Raw genomic sequence first — 13,279 nt, forward strand, 5'->3', positions numbered from 1 at the left:
AAACAGCTGTAGAGTTTTAACTCAAAAATTGCCGGTCTACAATAAAGTAGGTTCTAATACAATAACCACTCCTACCACACGAATAGCTGCTGAACTCTCTTGCACCATCTTCTGTCATGTATTTAAATAGATAAATGCTTGTGGGCCAGGGCTGATGATGGCATCTATTTCAAGGGTCTTACGTTACAGTTTCTACAGCAAGACAGCTAGCCAGCAGGTTGTATGATGTGACTGACTTTAACCAACAGCAGTACCTTGTTCATTCAAGGCCAAAAAAGATGCTTAGGCTTAAACTTATTACAGAGTCACACTTACTTAATCCCATTAGTCTTTGCCAGAACCTAGCAATTTATTTTTGGAGAACAACTCTTAATTTCCTACTGAAAATCAATGACTCTCATTCCATTTTCAAATATACAGCTTGTTGAAAGTTGTATATTGGGCTATTGTGTTAATCTTGCTTTAGGAACTTCCATGCAAATAATAATTTAATCTAAAAATCAGCTTATGAAAAAATTCTACAAATGTAAGTTTTTAGCAAAATAGAATGAATTAAGCAATAGCTTCACTCAGCACTTTTATTTAGGAATAGGGCTGTTTATATGGTATATCCAAGATGAGAGATCAGCTGTCTAAAAGGAAACACCAAAATATTGTAACAGCTGACACAATACTCAAAATTCTTTTGACTCTGAAAGCTATATTATATAATTTCTTAGCGAGGAGGCAGCACTCAGAACATGCGCTCTAACAGTTCTGGCCTGATTAGCAGACAGAATTTGTTCTTATAATTTTATATTTCTCTAATCCTAAGTTTCTTATTTTAAACCAATCAGCAATATAACTTAGCATCTTAATCCATACGACTCCATTATTATTTTGCATGTAAACTAAAAGGACCTTACAAAAGAATAATGTTTAATGCAGTAATACATGCAGTAAGCATAAAAACTCAAGTTTATAGCCAACTCAAATTTATAAGGACATCATCACTTTTTTTTTCATTTTAAGCTATGTTTTAGAATTCTTTGCATAATTTTAGCTCAAATTTACTCCAAATTCCATTTTATTCCAAGTTCCAACTTTTGAATACGAATTAAAATAACAAAAAAATAGCACTTTTATTGAATCAGGCACACTAATATACTTTTGTGATAATTTTTAACTACCCCCTTTTCCCGGGGACAAAAAGATCCCACCACCATGAGTAATAAGCAATTTTAGGCACATTTCATTCAACACAATCATTCTAAAATTAGCCTAGATGAGACAGGCTTGTAAAAGTGTCTGGAATTCTCTTTTCAGATTAGCAACATTTGTGAATCTCAGGAACCACCCAGCACATGTGTCTAAAAATCATTACATCACCACTACAATAACACCAAAAACAAAATCAAATCTAGGTGGGGGTAGAAGGGGAATAAAAACTTTTAAGGAAGTAGGGTAAATAAGAGGTGACACAGTTAACAAATGCCATAAAATGAGAAATCTTCAAGCTAAAACATGAGTCAAAACAAGCAATATTAGGCAATGCATTTTAATTAGCATAACCATGGCAGAAACCATCTGGCAAATAGTTTAGACAAAGCAAAAAAGGACTGCAATCAACAAATACTTGTTGCTCCAATATTGTTTTTAAGTTTTAGAAATATGAATGTAAAAAAATAAAACTATTATTGCAAATGAACACTGGGTGTGTTCTTAGTAAATTTAACTTAATGCTGAATTTTCTTTGCAACTAAATACTAATTTAGAAACTCTCTTATTTTACATTTTTTTTATGGTTCTTTGAAATGTACATACCTATATTACACATGGTAGTATTAATGAAAAAAAAGTAGAATCGAGGGCCAATATGATGTCAACAGATGCCTGATCAAGGAATCTGAATCCTGCCAATGATGTCCTGAGTATTCATTGTGTAATAAGTTCCAGAACTTTCATGACTTATGATAGAGAACAAGTGATATTTTTTTAGAACAACTTTTCTAAGTAACAGCAACAAAACAAAACAGCTACATCCCTAGCCCATCATAAGACCTACATTCCCCCCCCCCCCCCCCCCCCCAAAAAAAAGAAAGGGCAGTTGAAATAGCTTATAGGTCAATTCAGTTGTTTTTACAATAATGTCACAAAAACAGAATCAGTCTCTTCAAAAAGCTGCTCTTGTAAGTACAACTTATTTCCTGAACTGGTATTTGAACAGAGTCCTTCCCAGACAGCCACTTCTGTGGTTTTTCTTAATGGTTTAAGTAAGCTCAATGTTTTCCTTATCTTAACTACTCTTATTTTTCTATCTCCCAAACTTCCTGAGACCCTTTTCATGTAAAAATCAACACTACATCTTCCTGGAGACATCTCTTAACCAAATGTTGGAAAATTTGAGATTCATAAGTTTTGAATATTGAAAATTGTGGGACACTGTTCTCTTGATGTGTAAAATACGTAAGATTTTAAAAAATTGTATAGCACTACACTGCATTATATCACTGCTTCATGGTAAACTGAATATGTAATTTAAAAACATATGTTCTCATTTAGGCTGCCACAAATTTCATTTGCTTCTACTTATTTCTACAAATTCTGGCTTATTCCTTAGAAGGAACACCCTTCAGGGTGGGTTTTTTCCTCCTATCAAAGGAAAGTATTATTGATGAGTTTTGCTTTCTGATAAACCACCGTTATTAGTTTAGAGATCAACTTTTTATATTACAAAAAGTGATCTTGATACAATATAAATAGACTACCTAAACATTCTCTTTAGGGTTGGTTACATGAACTTTCCTATTGAATTAGGCACAAATACAGAATTTCATTGAAGGTGAGGTGGCTACACATGGAGACGCAGGTATATTTCAGCATAGCTCTCCTTGGGCCTCAGAATCCCTAATTCAAAGGTTTACAGCTGTTAATGACACCATATGTCCAAGGTAGGTAGGAACTTGAAAGATTTAGAAAAGTTTACTTCTTTTTATCTCACTGTTTCTACACATTAGCACTACACTATTTGGGGGAAAAACTACACCAATAATTTATGTACTACGTACAGTTAAAGGATTAAAAAAAAATTTTTTTTAACGTTTATTTTTGAGACTGAGAGAGACAGAGCATGAACGGGGGAGGGTCAGAGAGAGAGGGAGACACAGAATCTGAAACAGGCTCCAGGCTCTGAGCTGTCAGCACAGAGCCTGACGCGGGGCTCGAACTCACAAACTGTGAGATCATGACCTGAGCCGAAGTCGGACACTTAATCGACTGAGCCACCCAGGCACCCCTAAAGGATGTTTATAAACATTAGTACCTACTGATTCTTCAACCAAATACAGTATTAGAAAGGTTATATTCTTAACCTGATGGGAGAAAGCAAGATAGTGCCTAAGGGTCCTTGAACAGTATCAGCCTCCAGCTGTCCAGCATTCTACAAAACCCTTACTGCACCCTGCCTCATCTGTTTGCCAATTACCTAAGATATTTGAAACTTCTAAAAGAAAAAAAACTTTACATTAGTATTAGAAACTCAACTACCCATTTATGTTTGTTAAACATATTTGAGCTTTTCCATACTCCTCTTATGCTACTTAACTACTCATCATATTCTTGAAAAGCAACTAATAGAGGACTAAATGTGTCTGATTGAAGTTAAAAGTGAATATTCATTAAATTTTTGATATCTGAATGCAGCTGAAATCATAAGGACACCTAAAATTTCACTTTTAAAAAATTAAAAAATAAGTTTAATGTTTATCTTTGAGAGAGAGAGAGAGAGAGAGAGAGAGAAACAGAGTGCAAGTGGGGGAGGGGCAGAGAGGGACAGAATCTGAAGCAGGCTCCAGGCTCTGAGTTCTCAGCTCAGAGCCAGATGCAGAGCTCGAACTCACAAACCATGAGATCATGACCTGAGCCGAAGTTGAATGCTTAACCGACTGAGCCACGCAGGTGCCCCCCCTCTTTTATTAGTGTTTATTTTTGAGAGACAGAAAGAGAGAGACAGAGAGAGAGAAGAGAGTGAGAGAGTGCGTGTGCAAGCTGTGAGCTCAGAGCCTGATCTTTCAGCTGTAAGAATAATATTACAAACAAAAAATATCAATTAAGTTCAGGCTCTTCAAGGACCTGGGTAAAAACATTTTATATGATTGACTAAAAGACATTTGTATATTCAATATTCTTTATTATTTAATATATCCTTAAAAACAGTATGTAAGAAAATCATCTTTGGTCAAAGCATTCTACGATTCTAAAATGTTACGCCATATTATTTTAGCTTTAAAATACATATACTACTAAAGTACCACTGTTCAAGGTTCTCAAATAGCACATTAAGGCAAATTCTTATTTACAGAATAAATGAGAATTTTCAAGTGTTTAAAATGAAGTCAAGCTGTATAATTTAGTCTGAACTAAGAAATTCAGAAGTACTGAGTAAAACAGCATAAAAACTGTTTATTTGGAAAAATTTACTTTTGTCAGTCTCATATTGGAAACATATATCATTTCAGGGTAGCAATTAATCTGGTATAAACTATGTATAAGGAATTTCATATTAGAAAGAAAGTGCAGAAGACTAATGTTTCAATTAAATCTTTTACAGGTGGATATATATGTATGGATTTGTTAGTACCTTTTTCAGTGGCTTTCAAAATGCATTATCACAGGTGATTTCCTGAAGTGCTCTAACTACTCACACAAGGACTCCAGAATAGTTCATCTTTTTTGATTACCAAAGCTAGAGCCACAAACAAAATTTGCATAACTATCAGAGTCTCCTACTCCATGCTTTATTTTTGTTAAATTTTTTAAAATGTTTATTCATTTTTTGATAGAGACACAGAGCACGTGGGGAAAGGGCAGACAGAAGGGGAGACACAGAATCTGAAGCAGGCTCTAGGCCAGGAAGAGGTATAGAAAATTGTGTAGCTTGATCTATAGGAACTCGTGAGGTATTAAAGGTCCATTTCTGCATGACCTGAGTGACTACTAAATTAATAAATGCTAGCCATAGGTTGCTTGCTCCTCCTCATTTGAATGATGGCAAGTATAAAATAGTGCTGAAGAGCAAGCAAACAACATGATTTGAATTTGTTTACCTGTGACTAGATTAGGGGTTTTAGTCACTCTAAAGATGTATTTAAAAAAAAAATTCTTTAGAGTAACAGTGTGTATTTTACAATTTTAAAAACTTGGTAACTTTTAAAAAAATTCAAGAAGCAATATACACTTTAAAAAGATAGATTTGTATATTGCCAATAAGTACACATAAAAATTTTTGTGATGCTTAGATGAACACTCTTACTAAAAGAGGCAGTTCAGGAATGCCTAGATAGCTCAGTCAGTTAAGCACTCGACTCTTGATTTTGGCTTGGGTCATGATCTCATGTTTTGTGGGATCCAGCACGGAGCCTGCTTAGGATCCTCCCTCTCTCTCCCTCTCTCTCTGCTCCTCCCTGCTCATGTACTTTCTCTTGCTCTTTCTCTCTCTCAAAATTATAAACTTAAAAAAAAAAATCAGAATTAGAAAAAGAAAAAGAGGCAGTTTATTCCAAGAAGTACATCAGACTCAGTATACTGCACTTGGCCAAAGGAAAGTTATTATTCAAACTACTTATTCATAACAGATAAGATAAAAAAAAAATCTATATTAAAAAAAATGCTTACAACTGGGATCTAGTGCTAATGAATACCAGATTGGGTATATCAAGAGGCACTGTAATACCACAAAGAACTTGTGGGAAACTGACTTCGAGGAAAAAAAAAATTCTAGAAGGTACTAAGAAATTTTGGGAATTAAGTAATGCCCTCCTTTATAGTTAAAATGGCCATGTAAGACATTTGAAATATTCCCAAAGCATGGGTTATATTTTCATATTTAATTCAATTTAAAAATAAACCTAAGAACACATTAATGTTTTGCTTTTATGTCCAACTGTAGTAATTCCAGTGCTTATATTCTTTCATTAAAGAAAGCGAAGCTGATTAAGTTAATATTTGGATATCTGGGGGGGGGGGGGATCAACAAGAATATTTAATAAAATGTATTAATGAATACCATTTCTATTTGAACAGCATTGTTGCTCTGACAAATTAAGAGCAGAATTAAAGTTTCCTGACTCCATAAGGACTCAGTTACCATAAAAGAGGGTCTGCTGGCCAAAGAGCTCTCTTTAATGTGAACACTAAAGAGGAGCAAGGCAGAATTGCTCTATCTTCTCTGACTCAAACAAAAGAGGAGAACATTGATGTGATTTGGTGTCAGATCTAAGTTGGGACCCTAGCTATGTGTTTCTGGGAAAACCACACAAAACCCATTTGATCAAAGTTCCTCATTAGTAAAATGGCTGTAATTTTATCTGGTAATCCAGTTATAAGACAGCTATGTACATCAATTAAGATGATGTACTTTATTTAAACTACTTTAGAGTCACATAGAGCATCTATGTGAAACCAGTTTCTCAGCCTTGCCACTGTTGACATTTTAGCTGGATAATTCTTGGTTTGTGGAAGATAGGTACATTGTAGGATGTTTAGCAGCATCCTGGGCTTCTGCCTACTATATGCCCCCTGCCACTTGTGACAACCAAAAATGTTTCCAGATGTTGCCAAATATCCTGTAAGGAGCAAATTCATTCTGGTTGAGAACCACTGAGACTATTCTTTCTCTTCATTCTCCCTCATTATTGTGTACAGTAGTGGCTACATCATTCGTTATGTGTGTGTGTATTTGTTAATGCTTATTCGTTAAGACATGGATTAAGATTATGTTGCCATTTACCTAACTTCTCCTGATTCACTTAAACATTAATGATAATCACAGTTTAAAAGTTTAAATGTTGACACTTTTTTAGTCAAAATATTACTCCCTTAAACATAGCACCTTTTAGTATGGAGGTAAAATGATTGCAAGTTCTGCAAGCAGGCCATGACTCAATAAGTAAAATTACTATGTGAGAAGTGGGTTAACTCCTCTCTGAACAGCAATAGTGGTATTATAAAATAAATCACTTTGAAAAAATAAACATTAATTACTCTAATATAGTCTTATACAGACCAAATGCCAGGATCCTAAGAATTGTGTAATTTCTGTATTATACATATTTATAATTTATACAGATTTTATATGTATCCTAGTTCCTAGCCATGGGAGGTCAATAATAGTTTGTTCAGTTAATAGGCACATATTTATTAAATGCAATGTGTGAGGCACCGTGCCAGATAACTCTGATACAATCAATAATAAGTAACAAAGGCATGGTGTCTATTCTGTTTTCATTTTACTATGGGAGAAAAAGACCTCTAGATATTCAACTACAATGCTATGCTAGAAATACAATCACAAGCAATACACACTGGTGAAGAATTCACCAAAATCACATCCATGAAAGTGTGTAGGGAAAACTGTGTTTCTTTTTGGGAAGAGGTGGAGGAAAACCTAAAGCAGAGGAATAAATAAAATATATATATTATTTTAAGTTTATATATTTATTCTGGGGGGGGAGCAAGGGCATGTACACATGAGGTGGGGAGGGGCAAAGAGAGAAGGAGAGAGAATCAGCACAGAGCCTGATGTGCAACTCGATCTCATGAAACCTGCACTGAGATCAAGAGATGGATGCTTGCCTGACTAAGCAACCCAGGTGCCCGAATACAGGATCACTTTGGTGACATACATTAACCAATATATGCCATTTAAATTTCTATCAAAAATGGTGATTTAGATTCATCTATGAAATTATCACCATGAGAAGAAATAAAAGCAATTTACCAATTTTAAGACACTGAAGTACCATGTGTGACTTAGGTATAAAAACATGTAATTTGCAAAAAGATTCTCCTAATAACACATAAGAATCAGAATTGACCACGATTCTTTGTCAAGACACCATGCAAAACAGCAAATCTCATTTAATTTTACTCTGTTTCTATTTTCTATGTTAAGGCAACATGGTATTTAGCAATTCTCTTTTCTCAACTTCGTATTTCACTTGCTACCAACAGAAAGAGGCTTGGATAGGAAGCCTCAAGAGAGTCCAAAAAGGAGAAACCAAGGAAGGAAAAGAGCCCAGGACATCAAATATTTTTAAATAGTTGTTTCCTCTTTCTGCTGAGAGAAAACAACGTCTTGGTTCAGCTCATGTGCTCACTTAAAAGCAGGGAGGACGATGGCAGAATTCAGGGCTAGCATTCTCCCTTCTGTGAAAAGGTTTACTTTGCCTTCTATTTTACTCTCATTTTTGGAGATTTAAGGTATCCTGTCAAGCCTGCTTCATTGTATATAAATGTATAGTTTTCAATCTGTCTCCCTAGTTACTGTATGCAGGTGTCTATTTTCATGTCCTATAAAGATTGGAGCAAGAAGCATTTTATAAGTACCAGGGATCATTATTCCGGTCCCACAGCTATTAGACCAACTCAGGTGGTCTTTGATACCTGATATGACGATCTCAGGGACATCCAGAATGTTGCCAAATGAAGCAGTTTTACGGTGGCCCCGTTTAGGCTTGGAATAGGCTGCAAAAACATATATATACAGTATACATGCAAACAACCACAAACAGTAACACAGAAAATGATTAACTATAAAAACAGAATAATTTTCAAATAGCTATGTTAATAATACTTCATGCAGAATGGCATGCAGGACTGTCTAACTTTTCATCCATGCTTGGAAAAGGCGTGATTTAGGAGAAAACTATCAATAAAGACGTGTCACATACTGGTTTTAATTAGGAGAAAAAAAAAAGGACAAAGACAAACAAAGCTGCAGGATAATGAGGAAGCAAAATTTCAAACATGTTCATAGAAACAATCTACCTAAGTGAAATCACTGATAAGCAATGGGGAGCTAGGATGAAAGTGGGAAGGGAGAGAGGAGTTAAAAAGAAATAAGCTGCCATATTTTTTTAATTACACAAACACAGGAATATATATTCCAGATAGACGTTTCTTGAAGTGTGCTATAAAGTAAAATTCGGTGATTAAATAGTAATTATTGAATCAAAGAATGAAATGTATATGCTTTTATAAATATAAATATTTACACATACTTCTATTAAACTGAATGTTTACTGTAGTTTTCAAAGTTCAAGGTGCATTCCCATTACATGTGAACAGTGTTAGAAGCTGGAGAATTCGAATCTTTCAAAGTAAGACAATTCATTAAAAAAAATCTTAATTGTATGAATCCAATGGATGTTCAACAGCATCTATTCTACATTTAGAGAGTGAGATAATCTAAACGTGTGTGGTTGTTTTTTAACTAGTGAAATATCACTTCTGTAAAGAATAATAATAAATCAGTACCTGACTAGAAAACTGACACTAGCAAAGATACAAAACTATAATAATGCCACTTATTTTAAGGCCATTATCTTAATAATGCCACTAGCCATCATTACTTAGCTGATCTAACTTGAATGACATCCCTGAAGGGAAAAAGGTTCCCCAAGAGTGAAGGTATGTCACTGTGTGCGCTATTCACCTGACACTACACTGAGAAGCCCTCACTTGACAGAAAAAAACTTATGACGCAGGGACCAGGAAGGCTTGTTAGTGGCTAGTGAGCTCCATTCAACTTGATTATTTATGAAGATTCATCCATGTGGCAGAGACTCCGAGTCCCCTTCCAATCTCTGTCTTTCCCATCTTTCTTAGCAACAGAACTCTGACTTTACTCAAGGCAGCAATGTTCCCAGATAAAAGATCACAGATCCTTCTTTCCCGTGCAGCCATCTGATAGCCATCTGACCATATTATGATGGCCAAAGGCATATATGGAAGTTGTTAGGGGGAACTTCTGATAAAGATCTTTGAAAGAGCTTGGGCATATACCCTTTGGCATTCCCCTAATTCTCCTTTCTTGCTGCCCTGACTGTGGATGTGATGACTAGAATTGTAATAGTTATTCAGCAACACAAAGTCTTTGAGGAGACAAGTCACGCAATATGGCTTGTGGCACAGAGACAGAGAAATTCAGCTGCCTAACGATCACGGAGCCTACCTTCAAATTTCTTTATTTAAAAAAAAAAAAAAAAAAGCTTAGGTGTTAAAGACATAGCTATTTTGAATATTCTGCTATATCTAACTGATTCTAATGCTGATACAGTCAGTGATCATAATTAGATGAAGACAAGTACAGTATGACATTCCTCTGGAAAACTTCTTTCTGAAAAAAGCTCCACACAAAATGAGAATATTCCATTTAGAAAAAAAAATGAGAAAAATACCTAAAAAACAAAACAAAACAAAAAACACACGAACCTGGTTAGTTAAGTTAAAGAATATATACGCTAATATACATGAAAATACACATGTATACACATATATGGCTTAAAAGACCAGAGGTAAATATATAAAATTGTTAAATGCTTCTCTCTGAGTGGGACAATTATAGAAAATTGTGGGTTTTTTGTTGTTTGTTTACATTTCCACATTTTCCACAAAAGAAATGTATTTACTTTTATAATTAGCTCCCCTCTACTCCTGGAAGAATTGGAAAGAAAACAAATTAAACCAGTATTACGACCCTTGAACAACATGAGTTTCAACTGCATGTATCCAATTACATGTGATTAAAGAAAAGATACAGTATAGTACTATAAATGTATTTCCCTTATAATATTCTTAATAACACTTTCTTTCTCTAGCTTATTTTAAGAATACAGTATATAATACATATAACATGCAAAATATGTGTTCAGCAATTGTTTGTATTATTGTAAGGCTTCAGGTCAATGGTAGGTTATTAATGGTTAAGTTCTGGGGTAGTCAAAAGTTACATGTGGATTTTTGACTGCATGGCGGGTTAATGTCCCTAACCTCTACAATGTTCAAGAGTCAACTGTAACTGTTTTTGTGCTGACCAGTACCTCTGTAATTAATCATTTTAAGAAGTGAAAAAATGGAATTCAAATGCTAACTTTTCCAAGATTGAATGAAATTACTGTGATCTTTTATATTACACTCATCTATTTTTGCTACCGGAAGGAGAAGGAGCAGACAGTAAAGCCAAACCACACTTGGATCTATAGTATATTTTTCTGCTAATTTCAAAACAAAATATTTGCCATTATGTGAAGTTAGCACAAATTCTAGTAGAATCACTCAAAATCCTCTGAAACATACTAGTTTTGGCAAAATTTCAATTTCTCACTTAAATGTTCAGCTCATGTTTGAGTTGAATTACATTTGATAAAAATATAATTTATGATCCAAATAATTTTACAAGTCATACCTGCCTTATTTGGAACTGGAGAAAAACATAAATTATTGTTAGTAGCTTAGAAAGTCTACTGTAAGCCCACTTCCTGCTTTAAAAAAATTCATAACACAAAAAACCCCTGACATCGCCATAGGTGAAACAACTGAAACTACTCTTTCCACTCCTCTGCAGATTTTTACTTCCTTTTTACCTGTTGTCGCAGCAATCCTGGCTTCTATTTCAGACATGTCAGCACTCATCCTCTTGCCCTCAGAGGTGGGGGGCAAGCTCTCCACGCTGCTCCCACGGGAAGCTCCCAGGCTTAAACGTCCCGATTCACTCTGTTAAAATTACAGGTCAATTTGAATTATTGAAATTCTTTAAATTTAAAAATCCTGGGCAACCTAGGAGGAGGAAGATATCAACTGAGATTCTTAGAGATTCTGTGCTGTTCTGAAGGAAAAAGGAGGTTCTAAGGGAGAGCAAGCTACAAACACTGCCTTTAGGAAACGGCAGTCACTAGAGTTGGAAGTTAAATGCTACGATTATTCTTTAACCTAAATGTATCATGTAAGATGAATAAAATCACTACTTAACATACTTTTAAACCAGTAACAGCAAAAACATAATAAATCTGAACAGTACGAAATGACAGACTGAGGACAAACTCCTTTAACTGAGTAGTAGAACCAAGAAATAATCATCTTACATATTTAACCATTAAAGTTAGGGAATATCACAGGGAGGGAGTTGCGCTGTTGGCAAAGGCAGCCATAATCAGAAGACAAAACAATGTGATCGGTAATAAACAGTAGGAGAATCTCATTTTATGTCTCTATTCTTATCTGCTTCAAGAATAAGACTCAGCACTTGTATAATGGAAGATGCCAAATAATTAATTTTAGTTAGCATAAAGTTATGACTACTAGTAAGGTCATCACACAATTTTACTTTTAGTAACAAAACAAACCTGTTGCTTTGCCTGATTTTTCAACAATTTTGATTCTAAGCGTTTAATAGTATCATTTGTTGCAGGAATTTGCTCCATATTAGTGTCACTTTTATTACTGGTATTTGTAGAAGTGATGTCCATGAATGAGCCTAGGAAAGCAGAAACATTTATGACTACAGGTTTGAATAATACAGATGCTTTATTCAATAATATGTAACGTAAATTATTTTCTAAACTAACAAGACATGAATATGAACAAAATAAGACTTTTCAAGTCAATAAAGATATCCAAACAAATCCATTTTAAATGGAATTTTAAGGATAGCACAGAAAGGGAACCAAAATGCTTATTAGTCTTCTAATAATAGTACAAGGATGACTTTAAGTTTCTTAGCCTGAGCTGGTAAATCAGAGTGGCTATTAATCAAGATGGTGAAGACGATGGGAGAAGTAAGTTTGAAGGGACTATCAGAAGTTTAATTTGGAAAACATAAGTTTGATTTCCTATCAGGTATCAAGCAAGTAGGTGGATATAGGAGTACAAAGGTCAGGTCTGGGATGGAGCAAAATACCAACAAATAGATAGTATATAAAACCATGATACTGGATGAGATCATGAAGGAGATGAGTGTAGAGAAATAAGCGAAAGGCTCAATGACTGAGCCCTAGGAATACTGACAAGTGTAGGTTAGGAAGATAAAAAACTAACCAGCCTAGGAAACCATCAGAAAAAGTGGCCAGAGATGGAAGATGAAATCCAGGCTACGATGGTATCCTGAAGATCAACTGAAGAACATGCTATAGAAGGAGAGAGTAATGAACTGTGTCAAATGTTACTGAAAGTCAAAAAAGAAGAGAACTAAAAATCATTCATTTTGATTTAGTTATGTGGAGACAACTGGTGACCTTGACAAGAGCAATTCTGGAGTAGCGGTATAATAAAAGCCTGAATGGACTGGGCACAGGAAAGAATGGGAAGAGGTAACAGAATGTAAGTACAGACTATACATGCCTTGGGAATGATTCCAGTAGAAAGACTAACACTGATGAGGCAAGAGACTGAGGGAAGAACAACTGGGAAGAGCAGATGGGATATAGTGCACAAGCAGACATGCGTACCTTTGGTGAGAGCATGG

General features: G+C 34.9%; 1 protein-coding gene across 6 annotated transcripts in view; it reads right to left on the reverse strand.

Annotated features, from left to right (window-relative positions):
• MAP3K7 (mitogen-activated protein kinase kinase kinase 7) overlaps positions 1–13,279 on the reverse strand; it is an 86,439-nt gene that overhangs the window by 31,007 nt on the left and 42,153 nt on the right. For 5 of the 6 annotated variants that reach the window (XR_003968902.1, XR_003968899.1, XR_003968901.1 and 2 more), the window contains exons 10-12: positions 12,162–12,292; positions 11,403–11,532; positions 8,422–8,502 (exon numbers count right to left, since the gene is read on the reverse strand). Coding sequence is in view for 2 of the 6 variants with exons in the window: in XM_030315984.1 (XP_030171844.1) it covers positions 8,422–8,502; positions 11,403–11,532; positions 12,162–12,292 (342 nt within the window). In the remaining 4 variants the exon portion in view is untranslated. The remainder of the gene's footprint in view (positions 1–8,421; positions 8,503–11,402; positions 11,533–12,161; positions 12,293–13,279) is intronic. The other variant, XM_030315985.1, reaches the window with a different exon arrangement.

Source organism: Lynx canadensis, chromosome B2 (assembly GCF_007474595.2).
Source record: "Lynx canadensis isolate LIC74 chromosome B2, mLynCan4.pri.v2, whole genome shotgun sequence".
Taxonomy (NCBI): Eukaryota; Metazoa; Chordata; class Mammalia; order Carnivora; family Felidae; genus Lynx; species Lynx canadensis.